The sequence below is a fragment of the Saccoglossus kowalevskii genome, chromosome 1 (assembly GCF_978046115.1).
Source record: "Saccoglossus kowalevskii chromosome 1, keSacKowa6.1, whole genome shotgun sequence".
NCBI lineage: Eukaryota > Metazoa > Hemichordata > Enteropneusta > Harrimaniidae > Saccoglossus > Saccoglossus kowalevskii.
In genome coordinates, this window is record NC_140641.1 from 24918340 (window position 1) to 24938774 (window position 20435).

The following is a 20435-nucleotide window of genomic DNA, read 5'->3' on the forward strand; positions in this document are numbered from 1 at the left end:
TCTTTCAAACTCAATGCACCAGCATGGTATACAGGTCCCACATTGTCATATCTCCTTTCAACCTGTGTAAGCAAAATCTCAAAAACTTTTGAGCAGTTTTTAATCAAATTTATAGTACGTACAGTACTTTGGAATAATAGGTATGCCAGAATGGCAACACCAAATGATGATAGAAATTTATAGATTTCTACTGTTTGGAATTTGACATTGATTGACCTTTACAGCAGTTATTGTGGCCTGTCTGAATACACAAACAATAAATCAGCTATTTAAAGACTATTCTGGACTTGACTTTGATTTGACCTTAACACAGTTAACACTTACCAACCCAAACTCGTTTAAATATAAACAGTCAATACCTTGACTTGACCTGAAAATTATATGGAAGTGGTCTTATCCATTCCAGTTGTGTATTTTTAACAAGTGATTAAAAAAATAATATAAGAACATTACTTTACTCAAATATTAAATATTAAAAGCCTATTTTTGTTTTAACATTTACCTCACAGTTTGGATAAAATATTGTTTTATTTCATCCAAATACATGACTCAAATAGTTGATACTCTATACTGCTGATGATGATTACGAGTTTTGACTTTTACCTTTGGACCACTAACAAGATGTCACACAATATATACATGCCTCGCTTTCTTCTAAACTTCAACAACTTTTCCTACCTTAAAACTCCAGTCTGTTTGTGATACATAGTTCTCCTGCCAGCCGCACACAAACATCTGGTAGATACAGTGTTACAATAAACCTAATAAGTTACAACTGGAACTTTGTATGCTTTTACAAAAAACAAGTCATCTGAAGATGACACAGTCCCCACTTGTCAGATGTGATTATAGTTGGCTATGAATTATAAAGTTTGAATGTATATGTATGAAATCGGGTAGGAAGATTAAGTTGAATATCAAAAGTATGTTACTCAAAGTTAACAGCTAGGACATCTCTATTAAATTTGGTGAAATTTGCATCAATTTTAACAAAAATTCACAATCAATTGAATATGGAAATTCAATTGAGTCAATATTAAATAGCAAAGATATTAACAAAAATTCAAAATTAATTAAATATTCAAATTAGCTCATTAATTAATTTGAAAGTCAATATTGCATAGCACACATCTTATATTGACAGATCAAGTAAGTCTATACCAAGTTTGGTCTCATTCGAACAATTAGTTCACAAGATATTAAGAAAAATTCAAAATTAATTAAATATGCAAATGAATTTGTTAATGAAATTGAAACTCAATATTGCATAGCATATATCTTATATTGACAAATCAAGTCTCTACCAAGTTTGGTCTGATTTTATTATTATTAGCTCACAAGATATTAACAAGAATTCAAATTAATAATTAAATATGCAAATGAGCTTATAATTGATTCCTTGAAAAAATAAATCAATGTGCATCTGTACCAGTGGTTACTCTGTCTTTGTACCAAGTCTCAGCAAAATCGGTCCCTGCATCTCCGAGAAATGATGATGGACACACCCAAAACTGGATTTTACAAGATTTTGACATTCAAAATGGCCGCCAGGCAGCCATATTTTATCAAATCAGGAAATAAATCCATCTGAATATATATACCTCCACACTGTGTTCTTGTACCTAGTATCAGTCAAGGCATCTCTGAAAAATATCAATGGACAAACAAAAGCCATGATTAACAATCAAAATGGCTGCCAGTCGGCCAAATTTTATCATTTCAAACAACGTGCATGGGTGGTCCCTTTGTCTTTGTAACAAGTCTCAACAAATTTGGTCAAGCCTTCTCCGAGAAATGACGATGGACACACAAGGGCCGAATTGAATTTTGGTATTAAAAGTCAACCATATTTGATCGTATCAGAAAATAAATTGACATGCCACATGTATATGGTTGACCACTATGTCTTTGTACCAGGTTTCAAAAAAATCAGTCCAGCCATCTCCGAGAAATCACTCCGGATGGACGGACAAAGGCGAAACTACAACAATCATATGAACACTAAAACAAGATGCATTAATTACCGTAAAATCACTGTTTTGATCAGTTCATCATTGAAATTCAGTCTGTTGTCTCACATGATACTGTTTAATCCATTCCATTTGGAATACACCAACTTTTCGATTTTATATATACATTAACATTTCAACCATTCAAACAACTACAAGTCTCAGAAGTTGTCTCTGTCTAGCTTCTTAATTTTTAATGATTGACTTTTACAGGTCTCGCAAGCAATAATAGCTATGATTAAAAGAATTGTGGTCTTCAGTAAAAAGTTGCCAGGATTTCGGGAACTCTTCCAGGAAGACCAGATTATTCTTCTGAAAGGTATGTTGAACTTGTTGATTAGCATACAAAGATTTTCTTAAACCATAGACAACAAGACAAAATAATAAAATTGAAAAATACATACAGCATGTTTAAGTCCAATTTTGTTACCTGTCACAAAATAAACCTGCCACAGCGTAAACTTATTAATTACTAGTCATAGCTGGTCTACCTACAAAAATAATGGTATCACCCACCAGGTGTAAGACAGTAGAAATCACAAGCTCAGATTTGAATACTGTAGAATACTTTATTTTCGCTTGGAATTTATTTTCGCTATTTTCGCTGAAGGGATGATTCCGTGAAAATAAAATCCAGCGAATATACTTTTTTTCCTATATTTCACATTAAACTCATGAAAAATCAGTGAAAATAAATTCCAAGCAAAACGCCCAAAAAGCATTTTCAGCGAAAATTAATTCCAGCGAAAATAAAGTATTCCACAGTAACACCCAGTTTAGTCTATACTTAGTAGTGTACTGTAGAATACTTTATTTTCGCTTGGAATTTATTTTCGCTATTTTCGCTGAAGGGATGATTCCGTGAAAATAAAATCCAGCAAATATACTTTTTTTCCTATATTTAACATTAAACTCATCAAAAATCAGTGAAAATAAATTTCATACAAAACGCCCAAAAAGCCTTTTCAGCGAAAATTAATTCCAGCGAAAATAAAGTATTCCACAGTACCATCAATTTAACTGCTAGGGATCTGTGACTTAAAGCTTGTTAGAAATTTTAATGAAACTAGTAAATACTATGTTCCTTATTTGTACTTCAGTACACACAAGTTCTTTCTAAGCTTTCTTTGATTCACTTGTATGTATATAGTGCATTATATATGACTGTTTTGATATGCAAATTGTGAACCAAATTTCTTCAATTGATGATTTTTGTGAATTGATATAAAACTCCAACTAAAGTACATTGTACTAGTACCTTGAAGATGGTCTTCAACTCCCAGATGTGTATGCCGTCTGTGCATAGAACCACATATTTTGTGTCTTCTTCGCTCATCTTAATGGTCTTCTGACATTTTGTTATCTCTCTCTAGGCGGTGTTTTTGAGGTGTGGATGTTACAGTCATGTAATATGTTATTGGGGGGCAGTAACGAATGTAATGACACGCCTTACAAAATTGACGACATGTCTTTATTTTGTCCGCCTAATATGATTGAAAAAATGGTTAAGGTGAGTTCATCTTCCCTCTAATCTGACCCACTTGATTAACATGCTGCATGGAAATTGTTGATGATGTTAGCGTTCAGTATCAAGTTTCTACCTCCTGTGTTTCCTAGGTTGGCTGGTAGAGGGCGCCATATACGCTATATTATCAGTAGAATAAGTTGAGTTGATAATTGTATTTTGTCTTCTGCTCAACTAATTACTTTGCCTTTCGCTAAAAAAAAATGGTGTGATGACAAGCTGAAAACATGTCACAACATATTACTACATGTTTGACAGTAATACTCATTAGGTATTACGAAATATAAAACAAACAACTCATACCCTTTCTTGGCAGTAAACTTATTATTTTTCTTTATTACCTTGTAGTTTGCTGAGGGTTTCAACAAGTTTAATTTGACAGAAACCGAGATTGCACTGGTGTCTACAGTAGCATTAGCTAATCCTGGTAAGCTTGAAATATGCATTTAATTGTCATATAACATTTGACGTGCATTTTGTGTTGTAACCTCAGCATCTTTAATTTCATACCAGACAAAAGTTCATCGAATTCATGAGTCAATTGTAACTGCAACATTTTGCAACTGGTGTAGATGTCACATATTGGCCAATTTTTTTTTTCCAGATCGAAAAGGCCTACGGAATTCTAATCCTGTTGGCAAAATGCAGAATTCATTCCTGGAGGCTCTACAAACGGAGCTTTGCAGATATCATGGTGTGGGAAAAGGTCGCAAACTGTTTGCTGAGATCCTTCTTAAAATGTCAGATTTAGCTGTACTCAGTGAACAACATGCCCATAATGCCAGAACACTGAAAGTAAGTTTTGTTTTGTTACTTTGCTGACTTGAAGTTTGTTTGTTTTCTTCACTGTCAACTCCTACACTGACTTTTTAATAGCAATCAGGTTTTAGGTTACTATGACAATATTTATATTTATGTGGTATTGCAAAAATTAGTATTTATATATTTTCTAGCACGTAGCACAAGAACAAATTTAAAGTGTACCACACGTTATCCTCTGGAATTATGAGTGAATGATGAACCTCTTTATTATATGCGCAACTGCGTCTTCACAAAACTGACCACCAGAAAGAAGACAAGTGTGAAAGGTAGCAGCAATATTGCAGAAAAAATTGAGATTATCTCAGGATAGAGAGTTAATTACTTGGGTCAAAAAATATCATGTGATGTGGATGGAATACCGCAAAATATGACCACAGTTAAACATTAGGACACCACTGATAATACAGTTGCACAAATGATGAGAAGTAGTTTTGATTTGGGGGTAATTTTATTGAACAATGCTTATGAATCCTTATGCTAATTTATGCCAATTAGCATGCTTATGTACCTCAGTGGATATGCATTAGCAGTAATTATTGTTTAAAATTGAAAGAAATATTATTTAATATCCTTTTAAAATAAACATAGTCATTATTAACCTTTTCACCACCAGTTCCCTCTTTTCATCACAAATTCACAAAATAGTCCTGTTTATAGTCTGCACTTTGTTTGATTGACTCAAATTTTGGTTGTTTGCTCCAAAACAAGGGTTCATTTCCAGAAATATTTAAGAATATAAGAATATAAATGCAGAATAATTCAGACGAGAATGTCTTGTGGTGAAAAGAGTATTTATTGCACTATGCACGTAATTGTTATCCTGTCCAATAATAAAAAGGGTATCATGGTCATGTGATTATGTTGTATAAGGATAGACTTAAGGCAGAAACCTACTAATAATTTTTGAGAAAGTTGGTCATATATCACATGACAATGTTCACTGGTTTATTATGTAAAATCATAGCGGACAACAAAAAATATCCAATCATTTCCTCAATTTGCGATATGATATAATATTACTGTCATATAAACCCATTGTTAGAAGCATTATAATACTGAAAAATGCAACACTATCCACGAAAATTAGGATGTTGACTCCCAACATTTTATATTGCCTGGCAGTACAAATTATTGCAAAATGAATAAATTCTGGGTGTTTGCACTCATGAGTGTGCTTCTACCTTAACTAGAACACCACTTCAAATTCTTGCTATTTTGCTGGGCAAAAGGTTTCATAAAAAAAAGTCTAAGAACAAATGAAAAGAGTGGGTACCTGAACTAGTTGCTGACTTTGTGATTTCCTCATAGGATTAAGCTTTACTCCAGCAGCTAGATTGAATTAAAACATTTCAAAACTCAAAGTACCGGTATATGCTGTCTTTATTAAAAATCGTCTAATTGGAGACGGTATTCATCTAATTGAGAGTATAATGGATAACACGCATGAAATTAATTTATCTGGTATTTTGTTAGCTATAGATTTCCGCAAAGCATTTGACAGCATAGAATGGCCTTTTATATTTTCTGCATTAAAATCATATAATTTTGGGGCATCGCTGTTGCAATGGATTCATTGCGAAGGGCGATCCCATTTCTCCGTATTTATTTATATTATCCCTAGAAATACTTCTTTTTTCTATCAGGTCTAACGGCTCTATCCATGGAATCAGTGTTGAAGGTTGTGAAATAAAAAATGATCGCCGATGATTTAACTTGCTTTTTATCGGATGAGTCATCTGTTATAGCTCTCTTGTCGCTTATGAAAGATTTTTATAAATATGCTGGGCTCGCCATAAATTGTGACAAAACAGAAGCAATGTGGCTGGGAAAGTGGAAAAATCGCAGGGATAAATCCGTTCAGGGTTAAATGGCCAACATCACCAATCAAGATTGTTGGTACGTTTTTCTTGTACAACAAGAATAAAGCATTCAACTCTGTCAAGTCCATACTAAATTGGTTGTTATCTGGAGGACTCACTATAATTGGTAAAATAACAATTTACAAATCCTTAATAATTCCAAAATTTATATACATATTAAACTCTATCTATATAGAGCCGTTTGATATGAAGACTATTAACAGTATAATTTATAATTGTATTTGGAAAGGACATGATAGAGTTGCTCGAAACACGATAAATGGTGATGTTGGCCAAGGTGGGCTAATAAGGGATGGTCGATATGTATAAATCTCTAATGGTGAAATGGGTACGGTATTTAAATGACAAAATAAATCATCCATGGAAGTTATTTCTGAATAGATACTTGGACCTGTCGGTGGAAAACTAATCTTTAAATGTGATTATAAAGTTGATCACCTACCGGTTGATATTCCAGATTTCTATATTACAATGTTAAACGTTTGGTCAGAGATAAAAAAACTTCATAGCTCTGAGAAAATAATCTGGAATAACTCAAATATTTTAATTAACAACAAAAGTATCTTTTATTGGGAATTTTACTCGCATGGAATTTTGTACATATCTGACATTTTTAACGATGAAAAAACGATAAAAACATGGGATGACTTGATTCTATTAGGCCTTTCCCCAATTAAATTATTAAAATGGAGAGGCGTTATTTCGGCAATCCCATCTAAATGGAAGCGTGACCTTCCTAAAATCGTACGCCCCGAACCCCCAATTTCAGTTATTATCAAAGATATTGTAAACTCCACTCAGCGACTGCAAAAAAAATTTTTAAATTTTTAAAAACAATTTGAAAAGTTATCTCAAATCTTAACTTTGTTCCTCTAATTAGTAAATTTCATTTTCAGCAATTATTTAAAATTGATGAAATAGAATGGACAAAAAAAAACAACCAAAGTATATTTCTGATCAAGTGCATTAGACTGCTTTTATACCGTATTTGTTCTATTAGAAGCACATCACAAATAAACCCTAAATCACATCTCTTGTATATTAACTATAGAAACACCGCAGTATGTAATTTATGAAAACTACTAATTCAACTTAGGATTATTCTGTTGGTGTATATAATTCACATTATATTTGTATATACTAGAATTGATTTGTTTTGTTTTGTTTTTTCTGTAGGTGGACAGTCCTGACTTGGAGGTACCACAGTTATTTGCTGAAATTTATGATATACAAGAGCAGCGAAATGAGTGCTGCGATGACGTGTTACTGAAGTGCAAGGGAGTTACACTAAACACCTCTTTTGACAAGCTACCTGTTGAGCTTAAAGAGTACCTACGTCAAAAACATGAAAGAGCAAAGAAATCCAACTCAGTGAAAAAAGAGATGAGACACCTAAAACACTGTCTATCTTACTCTCCTGACTTCTCCCCTCCCAAAACGTGATGACTTGTGTCTTCATACGCTGCCATGGGTGTACAATATTGATTATTGGAAAGACCACAAACAATGTTAGTCATGATAGTAAGTGTTCTCAGGTAAAACTCTGAGGCTTGCGAAAAATACTATTTATTATCATAAATCTCTGATTATGAAAATGTTTACTGTGATATACCATAAATTTTGTGAGTTATACTAGTTTTTAAAGTTGATTTCACCAGTTTTTGGAAAATTTTCTACAAATCTTTTTGTTGCTTGCCATGTGTGTATGTTACATAATTTTTGTGCAAAAATAAACAATGGACTGGAGACCACATCAGGAACAATTATTTGGATGTGTCTTCATGGGATGAGCTCATTTCTCTCATCAATTACCTGCTTAGCTCAGTTTGTAGAGTGACTATACCACAACTTGGTTGATTAGAGGAAACATGGTTTGAGTCCTGGGTCTCGCCAATAACAAAAAGAAATGTTTTTTTTTTTATAGAATATGGAATAAGTTTCACTTTTGCGCACTTTCATCATGAGATGAAACTTTGGTTTGAAACTGCCTGAATAACCAGTAAACGCTGACAGTTTGCAACAAAAAAACTCAGATTTATTAGTAAATCAGACAGTTTCCAAAAATAAAATAAAATCTGATTTACAAGCAAAGAGGGAACAGTCCTATTCTGGGGAAAAGAGTGAATTACAGAACATAAAAAGGCATACTTAGAAAAATAGCGATGAGACAAAAAGTGGTATAACGGGAATAAACGTGCATCCAGAACAATTGGTCACATGACCAAAAATGGTATAAATAATGAAAATTGCACTATCTTTGTATGTTGCATATTTTGTTGCATTTGGTTTACTAGTATTAGTTTGATGTCACAACTTTCATAACATTTACTTAGTTCATCATGTACATGTGAGTATGTGCTGAAACTTAGTTGAATGCTCGCTACATATTCACGATTCATCGTTGGATTTTTAGCTCCGCTGTCGACTTTGTCGAGCGGAGCTTATCATATGAGTGATTGTCCGTCGTCGTCGTCGTCGTCGTCCGTCGTCGTCGTCCGTCGTCCGTGTCAATGTTTTACTTTTTTGACTTCTTCTTGAAAACTACAAGCCTAAATGCTTTGATACTTGGTGTATATGTACCTTGGGTAGACCTCTCTTAGGTTTGTTCATTTCATGTTGATATCTTCAATTCTCTAATTTTGGTGAATATTTTTGTCATTTTTGGTAAAAACTGATATTTTCGACTTCTTGTTAAAAACCGCAAGTGCAATTGCTTTGATATTACATTTATAGGTACTACATGTGGACCTCTCTCAGATTTGTTAATTTTGTAATGATATCTTTAATTCTTTAATTTTGGTGAATATTTTTGTCATTTTTGGTAAAAACTGATATTTTCGACTTCTTGTTAAAAACCGCAAGTGCAATTGCTTTGATATTACATATATAGGTACTACATGTGGACCTCTCTCAGTTTTGTTCATTTTGTAATGATATCTTTAATTCTCTAATTTTGGTGAATATTTTTGTCATTTTTGGTAAAAACTGATATTTTCGACTTCTTGTTAAAAACCGCAAGTGCAATTGCTTTGATATTACATTTATAGGTACTACATGTGGACCTCTCTCAGATTTGTTCATTTCGTGATGATATCTTCAATTCTCTAATTTTGGTGAATATTTTTGTCATTTTTGGTAAAAACTGATATTTTCGACTTCTTGTTAAAAACCGCAAGTGCAATTGCTTTGATATTACATATATAGGTACTACATGTGGACCTCTCTCAGTTTTGTTCATTTTGTAATGATATCTTTAATTCTCTAATTTTGGTGAATATTTTTGTCATTTTTGGTAAAAACTGATATTTTCGACTTCTTGTTGAAAACTGTAAGTCCGATTGCTTTGATATTACATATATAGGTACTACATGTGGACCTCTCTCAGATTTGTTCGTTTTGTGATGATGTCTTCAATTCTCTAATTAATTTATTTTGGTGAATATTTTTGTAATTTTTGGTAAAAAGTGATATTTTCGACTTCTTGTTAAAAACTGTAAGTCCGATTGCTTTGATACTATTCATATTGTTCATTTTCTAATGATGTCTTCAGTTCTTTAATTGAAATGTGCATTGCTAACAGCGGAGCTATCTCAGCCGATAGGCTGCTTGTTTTGTAAACTGGTCAAGTGTACATTACTGAGTAGCATACACAAACATATGAGAATGTTTATAGCTTACAATATGAGTAGCTGTACTTCTTGTGGTCTTATTGTCAGATAAACGGTATATACATGGTTTATGATTTACTGATTGTATTTCATCACTGACCACTGTCTCATGTTCTCATAAAACAATAACAGTTTCAGTGTTTCTGAAATCTGCAAGATGTTGAGAGATGCATTGTAATAAGACGCAAATGTTGGGTGGGAGGTTTTAGTATGATGAATCGGCAGTTATCTATTTAAAAAAAAAACTTTCATAGACCATCAGTTCATATTTATGTAGAGGAAGTGGCATGCTCTACAATACAGTGAAGAGTACATGTATATACAGTGGCACTGTTCTCAGGATTCTATTTGACACTTATTTATCGCTATTAATGACCATGTCTTGTTGGGTGCTGTAACTGATAATATTAGTTTATACTTTACTGGTGTCTTATCTTGCTCCTTGTGAAATTTTAGAATGTCAAAAACAATCTGTATTTTGAAATTAGCCGTAATACTACTAAGTAGGCTTTCTCTGTAAATATTATATTTAAAAATACAATTTTATTTTATCAACTTAATACAATTTCCCTCATTTTTAAAGAGCTTGCCAGTTTGTGAAATTCAATCTTGATAAAATATATTATTATACATCTGTCACCGTAATGCCATGAATTACAGCATGCCATAATTTTGCCTTATTTTATGGGGTATTTTTTTTATTCTACCATATTAGGAAATGCGAATTCCAAATATGGAATGATTACACACGTAAGTGTCCTCTAATAATAAAAACAAACATGACTGCCACTAGAGTTTGACAGGAATCCACATAAAGAAGTTCGCTGATTCTGTTCTAAACATTTTGGATTTCGGCATGAAGTATCCTTGGAAGGAAAAGATGTATAATAATAAGGAGATTATAAGGATACCTCAAAGTATGCACTCAGACAGTACGCTGCACATCGACTTCCACTGCATGTTTTTCGATACTTCCGCTGTACTGCCTTTGTGCATACTTTGAAGTATCCTCATAATAACCTTATATTATTAGTAAACAAAAGATTACCAACACTGCCCACCAGAGGGCAGCCAACATTTGTCTTTTCCCAGCCTGAGGTGTTGGGTAATACAATAGTAGGTAGATGATCCACCAAGGTCAGTTTGTTGTTTGTTTCCGGGGCAATGATGCAAAGATAGCCGCTGTTATATCACATGTACATGTTTTAACATAGTACACTGGGTTTTAAGTGTCATGGAAGTAAGAGTTGCAGTATAATTTATAGTAAGAATTTCCAGTATAAATAAATAAATTTACTGTTGGCTTTGAACTAAAACGATGGGTTTTAATTAAACTAGTAAATTAGGAGTAACAAGTTCTCGGGAAATATCACCATTGTACTAATATCTTTTTAAAATGCTTGTGTAAACAACAAGAAAGTTACAGTACTTGCTCTATAGGTAGAATATTGTGCTTTGATACATAAATAAGTATATATTTAAAATAAGCCAAATTTGAATGATCAAGAAATACAATTTTGGGTTTATATGCCCTTTTGTTAAGATGTGCTTCTCATAGGACAAATATGGTATATGGCTAGAGCTCTGTGTATATATATATATACACTCTAATACAGTACTTTATTAAATTTACAAACAAAAAATTAATTTATTACAAGTAATTCACAAAAAACCTTGAAGTTCTGTACAATTTGTCTGTAAATGTTGCTGTACATATTACTTTGTTTGAATTGTTACCATCACTTCCAGTATTACTGTTCTATACATCCTTCCCTCCATCTACCGTATTCATTATATCAGTGATCATGTATTGGGATTGTACTGTTGGTGTATATTGTGATCCATTGTCTGAGAACACCTTCATACGAATAATTGAGTTGCTGCAATGGTCTGCTCTTCTTTGACTTAACTTGACTTCTGTGAGCATCATAACAGCTTTGTGTTTTGTTGCATTTCATGACAAATGTTATTTATAAGTCCCATCCCAAACTAAAGGAAGTCGTGCAAACATCAGAATGCACACATGCCTTGAATGGATAATAAAAAATATGTTGATTTCACTTTCAGCAGATATAGTATCTATTCTCAAATGTTATTGACACTTTTGTTCATCTACCTCATTCCCTCTTATATTTCCAAGCAATCCTATAATAAATGGATTATTCCACTCCAGATGATTATCTAATTTTTGGTTTATTAATGTGCGAGTTGATACAAACTTAAAATGTGTACAAGTAGTGACAATCTAAAGGTTCAATATACCTGCAGTGTCGCATTAAAGAAATGCTCAAGCTAAATTGTGATGTGTTCCAGCATTAATTTAAAATCCTTAGATGTGCAGTCTGTGTGAAACTTAATATGTTATTGTACTGATCCTGTCTACCAAAAAATTGTGTGTAATGCTGACACTGACAGTACATTTACTGTGATTATGTATTTTCTTCCAATGTCAAGAGTTTTCAAATATTTGGAAAAAAATACAGTTAAAGGTGGTAATACCATGCACTGTTCTTAAACAAAATTGCACATTCTCAATGGCTAAGCATGGTCAGATGATCAGCACATGTACCATATTTGTTCTATTAGTTGCTCATGTTGCTCAATTTGTAAATAAGGTAATCAAATCAAGTATACAATAAATACAATTTTTGGTTTTATGTGCTTTTCAATACCGGTATATTGCTATGAATCAAGACATTGGTCACTGTATTTTTTTTGGGAGGGGGAGTGGGGGGTTAATAACTCTCGGATATGAATTTTACCTCAGGTTTTTTGCTGCTAATATAATTGTTTAGGTCAGTGTGTTGTGACCATACATGTCTGATTTAACACTGCTGCCATCATCACCACTTGTCATTTCCAGTAAAACCTTTGAACTTGCTTGAACATAACAGACTATGTGGTTTTTTTGTGACATGCAAAGCCGTTTTCAATTCCATCAATTTGGCTTCTTCAGGGATTAGACCCCTCCCCCTTTCCCTCTATCTTCTGCTTGTTGATCTTTTTATGATTGGTACAACAGAACACCATGCACACCTTTTTCATTCAAACCATTTTTTTTCTTGCCTTTTAATTTATTATATTATTACCATATTTTCTTTATTATTAGCGCATGCACTTATATAAATAACTGTGTGCATTATCAAAATAAGTCGTCCCGCGCTTCTAATAAAGCAAGTACAGTAGTATTTATTTATAGTTTATTGATGAAATTTGATATTAACAAGCTTGGCTCATTGGTATTCACATTTTTAATATACTAGTATTTGCATATCTGATATTTAGGAGCTGATCTGATTTAAAATGTGATTGAACTATATTCTGGAAACCAGTACTGCTTTATAAAATATTGTATTAGTTATCTACTAATAAAAATATTACACATAAGTATCTGTATTTATTTTGTGTATGAACAGAGAGACACGTACAGAGAAATAAGAGAATGAAATTACCTTAAGATGAAAAAGAAATATTAATTTTACCCAACAGCAAATAATTTGCTTCCTCCTAACTGTGAATGTCCATTTAAATTACATCATATACACTAGCATTTTTTTCTATTGAAGGGTGGGCAGGAATCTGCTTGTCTGTCTAAATAATACTCAGATAAATACTCGGCTTCTGTTTAAACTTCTGTGTAGTGGTGTAAGAAAAAAAGTGTTAACCCCCCCCCCCCCCGTATGACTGCCACAGCGTGAGTATATGCGCCCTCGACGACCATTTCTGGCTACTAATGGCTCAGAGAGCAAGTCTTGGTTTCTAGAAGTCCAGCAATATATCAACTGGGGTGGGGTGGGGATAACTGAAAGATATGGTTAAATCAAATTCAAGCTAGACACCAAGGATGTTAGGTGTTACAATATAAGAATGTTAAGGCAAAAAAAAAAAAAAAAGAAATGTTCTCCTATTCCAGCCACCCTAATGATGTCTAATATTTGATCCCCAACCACGATTACATGCCGGACCATGTTTAAATTGTTTAAGCATATACTGTACAGTCTACAGTTATGGATAACATTATTTTCTCGCTATTTAGGCAAAGGTGACAGTTTTTGACATCGACACAACTTGAATGGTATGTGCTAGTATGTTTTTCTTTCACAAATTTCTTCGCAAAATATTATGCTGTTGCATTGACTGTAATTGTGTAACTGACAGATTTATTTTCGGTAAAACTGGATTTCTCCTTTTCTCCGCCCAATACAGATAATTACTCTCACGGGGGTGGCTTCATTCATTCATTCAATCGAAACGAAACGGGAGTCGCACAATCCTGACGCCATATTCTGTAATGCAGGTGATTTACATTTTATATCTGGGCGGTACATCTATATTTTGTATTCGCCACCAGATGGCGCTATTCTCAGTATGACCATGAGTGTGATTACTACATTGTTTGCATGCAAGACATGTTCTGATATGTCTAGTTTACAACAATATGTGACCTCATGAATCGAAGTATGAAGTGTATTCATTTGCGATTTGTTTTCAACAACAAATCCTAGCTGCTGGGCGCCTAACAAAGTCCATATACATGTAAGAAGATAGTTCTTTATTACAACCACATTGAAAGAAATTCAATTTAGGTGAATACAAATGTAATTATTCTAAAAAACCTAAAACTATACTTATCATAAAGATACAGTAAAGAAATATTACTGGTACTTGAAGATAAAAATTAAAATATTAAATTTCCATGAGTTTTTGTTTAATATCGATAATATTCTTTTCTTGTTGAATATGCTGTTTTTATGTATTTAATTAATTTTTTTATCAATGGTCTGTTCTCAGCATTTAAAATGTAAAAAAAGTGTTTCTGTATTATTTGCTTGAACAAAATTTTCAATTGATTCTGAACATTTTGTGTATAATATTACTCTGGCCTTAGTATAAAGACTGCATGATGTGAAAAACTGCAGCTCATCTTCAGTAATACCGGTATTACATTTTGCACATTTTCTATCTTAAATTTTTATTTTTGATGTCTTCCAGATTCAATGATTAGTTTATGTGCACTTAGTCTTAGTCTAGAAATAAGGCTAGTTTCTTTTCTGTTTTGTAATGTTTTTAAGTATTTGGCAATTTCAATCTTATTTTTTAATAATTTATATGTCCGTAGTTTTGGATCATTATTGCTCAAGTTCCATTTTGTTTCATAGTAATCTTCAGTTTTCTGTTTAAATTCATCTTTGTTGATGTTTTTTATGTCATGTATATTGTAAATTTGTTGTAATTTTTTGAAGATTTGTAAACCAAGAATCTTTGTATTGATTCTGTTGCTGGTCTATCTATATGCCAAGCTTATTGGACCATTCCTCAAAATATTGAGATAATATTTTATGGCTTGGTATTGTATTTTAGCAATTAAAGGCAGCCGCCCAATCTCCATTCTAGTGCCAATGTTCTGGTACATAACCTGAGGTGGTGTTTTTCTGTTTTTGTTTTGTATATGTATATGTGTGTAACGACAGTTGTTTGTTTAACTAAACATTGAAAAGCTACACTGATCCAACAATCTGGTCAGACATTAAAACGTAGCTGTTGCTAAAATGAATATGGTTCATTCACCTGTAAATGTGAGCTCGACGCATGGAGCCGGGAACAACCACAGGTGGCGCTGTATACAATGGAAATCTATTTAGGCTTGTTAATAATAATTGCACTTTAAAATAATATTCATGAGCTATGTCTACGTCATAACCTCGCTAAAGTTATTAGCATATTGTGTACGCGGTGCGTATGCGTCGGGTCCTTTTTTCGTATTCCAGTACGCATGCGTCATCACAGTGAGGTCAATTGTAATTTACACAGTTAAGGGTCTGTAAGTGACGTACAGTACCGTTAATGAGGTTCGTCAATTGCAAAGGATTTGTACACACTCCCACCATGTCGTACGCTGTAATATACAATTACAATTCTGGTTCAAACAATAACTCTGGATACGATTACACAAGTATGTCTCAGATGCACCGTTACTGTTTAAGAAATCCTTGGTTTCACATTGATAGTTTTCCCCATAAACAAATTTCAAATGTGTGTAAATCAGCCTCTTATGCATTAAGTCGTATTGGCCGTATTATAAATGTTTTAAATCGTAGTATTAGTACTGAGCAGTTAATTCAAGCTTTTATAACTTCTAGAATGGATTATTGTTATAGTCTATATTTATATCTTCCCGGTTATCAATATATATATATAATATTCATAATTCCACAGCTCGATTAGTTGCCCTCTCACGTAAACATGAGCACATAACTCCCGTTCTTCAAAATCTTCCCTGGTTACCAGTTTCCCAACGAATTCAAGTTGTTTAAAATAAGATTTTACCTACCCGACCTTTTTATTTTATTTTTCTAAATAATGTATTTTTATAACTATTTTTATGTAAAGTGCATTGAGATTATATGTTTTATGTAATGCGCTATATAAGAATTATAATACTAATAATTACTGGAACTTTTACGTAGTACGGTAGTCGCATTAGCCAACTTGCAATTGCTAAATATATGGACGAAACGAAACGAAAGGAATAACACACGTACGCGTTGTGTACGTCGCTATGAGTCCCACGTTGAACAGGACGCGGCGCGACGACCACCGCCTTTTAATGTCCTTGTCATACTTTGAAGATCATGATTATATACTCTCTACATTTAAATTATAAAAAAAAATAGGTACTTTGTAAAATATTATAATCTGGTTTAAATCAGCGAGATTCACACTGTGTGTAAAAACAAGGAAGGGAAGGATTGGTAACTCGGCATTTCCTTTACTTTACTGAAACGTATCTTGAAATAAAATGTTGACATTAATATATGCTCACTACTTGTCCGCGCAATCAATTGTAGACTAAAGAGTAATGAAAATGACCCACCGGTTTAACCTTTCTTTCTTAATGTCTAAAAATGTTTCACTAATTTCTACACACATTCTTGCTGACGAAATACATATATGCATACTAAACTAGATATCAATTCAAAACCTCGTACAGCTCTGCTCACAAAAAGACATGCTCATAGTTATTCATGATTATTTGTGACGTCACTTGTTTACGTCTCCGCGCGAGATCCTGATAAAGGCTATGTAGGCGTTCAAGTTGTAACCGGTCATTGGCCGCGATATAAATCGGGGGCCCCACCTGTCGCCACGTGTCTTCGATAAATAATTAACTTTGTTTGTGCAGAACAATGTGTCAATTTCCATGTAAAATTCAGTCCATCTGAAACCTCTAAAATGGCCGTCAACGCTTTACAAATATGACACACGCCTACATAACACATTTAATTCTATTCACGATTTACAGTGTATCCTCGGGGGCAGACATCCGGGCATTTTCACCGCCTGGCAACCCGCGGCGGTGAAAACAAAGGCCCAAAACTCGCAGAAAACGGTACTTTGGGATGATTGTTGAGACTCCTCTGAACAGTGTAACAAGATTAGCCCTACGTGTGTAACATATATAAATTTGGTTGTTCAGGATTACTTCAAAGTTGCTCGACCGGCGTTCTACAGCAGCGCGCACAGAGCCCATAGAAATGCATGTACAGTGGTGCGCGTCGTAGCAACGTGGAACGTCTTGGGACGTAGCTCCGCCCCGGATGATACTAGTAGTACATTCAGTGCCAGTGGTTTTTAAAAATAGTTTTCCCCTAGCTCGTCTGAGGGCGTACTGCTAGTGGCTAAGATCGGTACCACGCAACGCATTCGTACTATTCCACACTTTTGGTTTAATCCATTTGAAATCTGGGGGTAGAAAAAAAATCGACGGGCTCGATAGTAAGAAAAAACCTACAAAACGTCACCTGAGGGCGCGCTGCTGGGAGCTTGAAATCTGGGGGTGAAAAACAATTAAATAGATTTAAGATGGGTCAACTCCTAATAAAATCATATTAATATCTTTTTGTTAAATCTAGAAATAATATTATTAAAAAAACAAAAACAAAAAAAAAACAATTTTGGTTGAAATACCGAAATGAAGTTTGTAGTAGTTTAAAATTACTCCTCCACGAGTACATAGTACGTTATGTTCCTGTAAGTTGTATATTTTTTTTTTATTTGTTATTCATTTTAATTGTAATCCTTTTCACCACTTCCGAGGAATGTTACGTGTTAATAAAATTATTACTATTATTGAAAATCGATGTATGTCCCATCCCCTCCCAAATTTCACGGTTGAAATTTCGCCCAACACGAGTCAAGGCTCGGGGGTTTATTTCAGTGTACAATTTATGATGTTCATATTAATTTTGAGGATTTATGCGGTGTTGTTGAAAGGGTTGATCACGTTTTTTTTTTTCTCTCACCTGATCTCAGGTTTTGAATGATGGGTTTGACGTCATCACTGCGCGTTGAATCCACCGTCTCGCCACAGGGAGAGTCCATTTTATGTGAAAGGGGTTGTTGGCATTAGAAAACATGAGTTGCATATATGTTTACAGGAGCGTGTTCTGTAGAAAACAAAACAAAAAGAAAACGAGAATTAGACGAGAATTAGTGGGATATTTTTACTAATCGATTTTATCGGAAGCACGCGGATAATATGATTAACCGCAATTTGTCACATGACCATCATTTAGGTGAGTGACCTCAGATATCGGCGATCCGCCATTAGCCAGCACCCAATCTAGGTCAGCATAGTTATAGGTCGACCATAGCTGAGTGTCTGCGTACAATTTCACATCGTTTGCGGAGTTATTGGGATACACACAGCAATTTTCCATTCACAGAAAATTGTCTTCACGACTTTCAACTTGATCCAAAGCAAGAAGGGCGGTTTTTACTGGAAAGGAATCTACTGTAGCGAGAAAAAACGGAGACCGTGCGTAGTTGCTGTGTACTGTAGCCGCCACTCAGACAGACTGCTCTGATCGCTTCGAGTGAGAGAAGTGGTGCGGTTGCGTTCCGAGCCTTTACAGAAATGGACCACTGCGAAATGGAATCTAGCACCATGGACCATGTTCAGTTGCCTGTTTCTAACCCGAATGGAAAGGCAGCCCTGTCGTGTAAAGCACAGCCCAGTAATCGCATTGGTGAGTAAACGACCGATTGTTGTTCACCAACCTACATTCTTTTAGACTGAAATGCGACGTACCAAGTATACTAGTATACGATAACAACTAGCCACCATGCATATGACCTTGATCAAAGACAAAGGAGGTCGATTTTATTTCGGTCTGCTTTGCACATTGAATTGCATATTTGATTTCTTGCAATATTATGTTCATGCCATTTTTTATGAGAATGACGTAGTTCGTCCAAGTTATTTTTTTGCAGACCAACCACTCCTGATTGGTCACCGATCAAACGTACTGGAGTAATTTATTTGAGTGACATCGACCATGTCGCCCACTGCCACGGTGTTCCATTTGTTCACATGGAAAGGCATATTGAGCTTCTGGTCAATAATTCCGTGTTCAGTGGAAATCATGTCTTTCTGTTCTGATTTTGATTCTACGACTGTCACACAAACACACTGAACACTGGTTTATTGTTCTGCAATTTCGTTGTCTGGTGCTCCGTTTTTTCATTTGTTCCTTTCTTTGTGAATGTATTTTCCTTTTACTCACTGGGTCCAAAGACTTGTGTATTGTTTGTGTACTTAACTTTTACAATATAACAACTGTATAATTTACATACAATGATTTTTGGCGTATTACTCCCCAGAATGACTCACTGCTCATATCTTCCGCCATGTCGGCAAACACAACACGGAAGTGATGTCGTGACCGAATTTCTGAGAAAGTTACGTCAGCGTTTAGGTTGTTGATTGGGCCTTCAGTACTTGGCCGCCTTTATGAAGAGTTTGTGAAAACGAACTATCGACGGCGCTGACAAGGGCACTTTCAAAGGGGAGGGGGGTGGGTGGATGGGTGTCAGGTGTTAACACATGCATATTATTACTTTACATTAATTTGCTGTTTATTTTCACTGATTTTTTACAAATTTAATTTAAAGTATAGGAAAAAATGTATTGTCGCTGCATTCTATTTAAAAAAATTCCAAGTGAAAATATAGTTTTTTACAGTATAGTTTTAGAAGTCAATATTTATTTGTGTTCAGTCTTTAGTATTACAGTGATACATAAAACAATAATATAGAATATGTATACTATGAAGATTTTACGTGATTAAAATACACAGTAACAGTTACAGCCGTAACTTGTGTACTTAACCCAGAAAAAAAAATGATTACCCTGGTAAGTACTTAACCAGAATAACTAGTGCTTGCAATAACACTTGTATTCAATACTGTTTTTTCGATTCTTGTAAACGTGTTGATTGAGAAGGGAAAACAAGAAATTAAAGCTATTACATAATAATAATATAAGTACTTGTTACTTCTCAGTCACATGAAGGTCAAGCAACTATGATTTAACTAATTCTTACCATGACTGTCACAAAGTGAGGAATTTCAGCCAATCATGTTGCTGCTGTGAATAAGCATAGCTTAATTTGTAGTTGTTTTGTCATACATTCAGAGATTTCATTACATTGATCTCACGTACCAATATCCAGGTTACGGCATAAACACG

At 34.1% G+C, this 20435-nt stretch overlaps 2 protein-coding genes across 2 annotated transcripts in view; both read left to right on the plus strand.

The window, feature by feature from the left end:
- The window catches only part of LOC102808317 (nuclear receptor ROR-alpha A-like), a 69715-nt gene extending 61572 nt beyond the window's left edge, over window positions 1–8143 (plus strand). The window contains exons 5-9 of the mRNA XM_085499913.1: window positions 2223–2328; window positions 3383–3519; window positions 3883–3961; window positions 4139–4329; window positions 7413–8143. Coding sequence (XP_085356039.1) covers window positions 2223–2328; window positions 3383–3519; window positions 3883–3961; window positions 4139–4329; window positions 7413–7679 — 780 coding nt within the window. The 3' untranslated portion in view covers window positions 7680–8143. The remainder of the gene's footprint in view (window positions 1–2222; window positions 2329–3382; window positions 3520–3882; window positions 3962–4138; window positions 4330–7412) is intronic.
- A 10355-nt stretch (window positions 8144–18498) lies between these two features.
- Window positions 18499–20435, plus strand: part of LOC100370127 (nuclear receptor ROR-beta-like) — a 40300-nt gene continuing 38363 nt past the window's right edge. Inside the window, exon 1 of the mRNA XM_002739224.4 lies at window positions 18499–18933. Within this exon, the coding sequence (XP_002739270.2) occupies window positions 18822–18933 (112 nt within the window). The 5' untranslated portion in view covers window positions 18499–18821. The remainder of the gene's footprint in view (window positions 18934–20435) is intronic.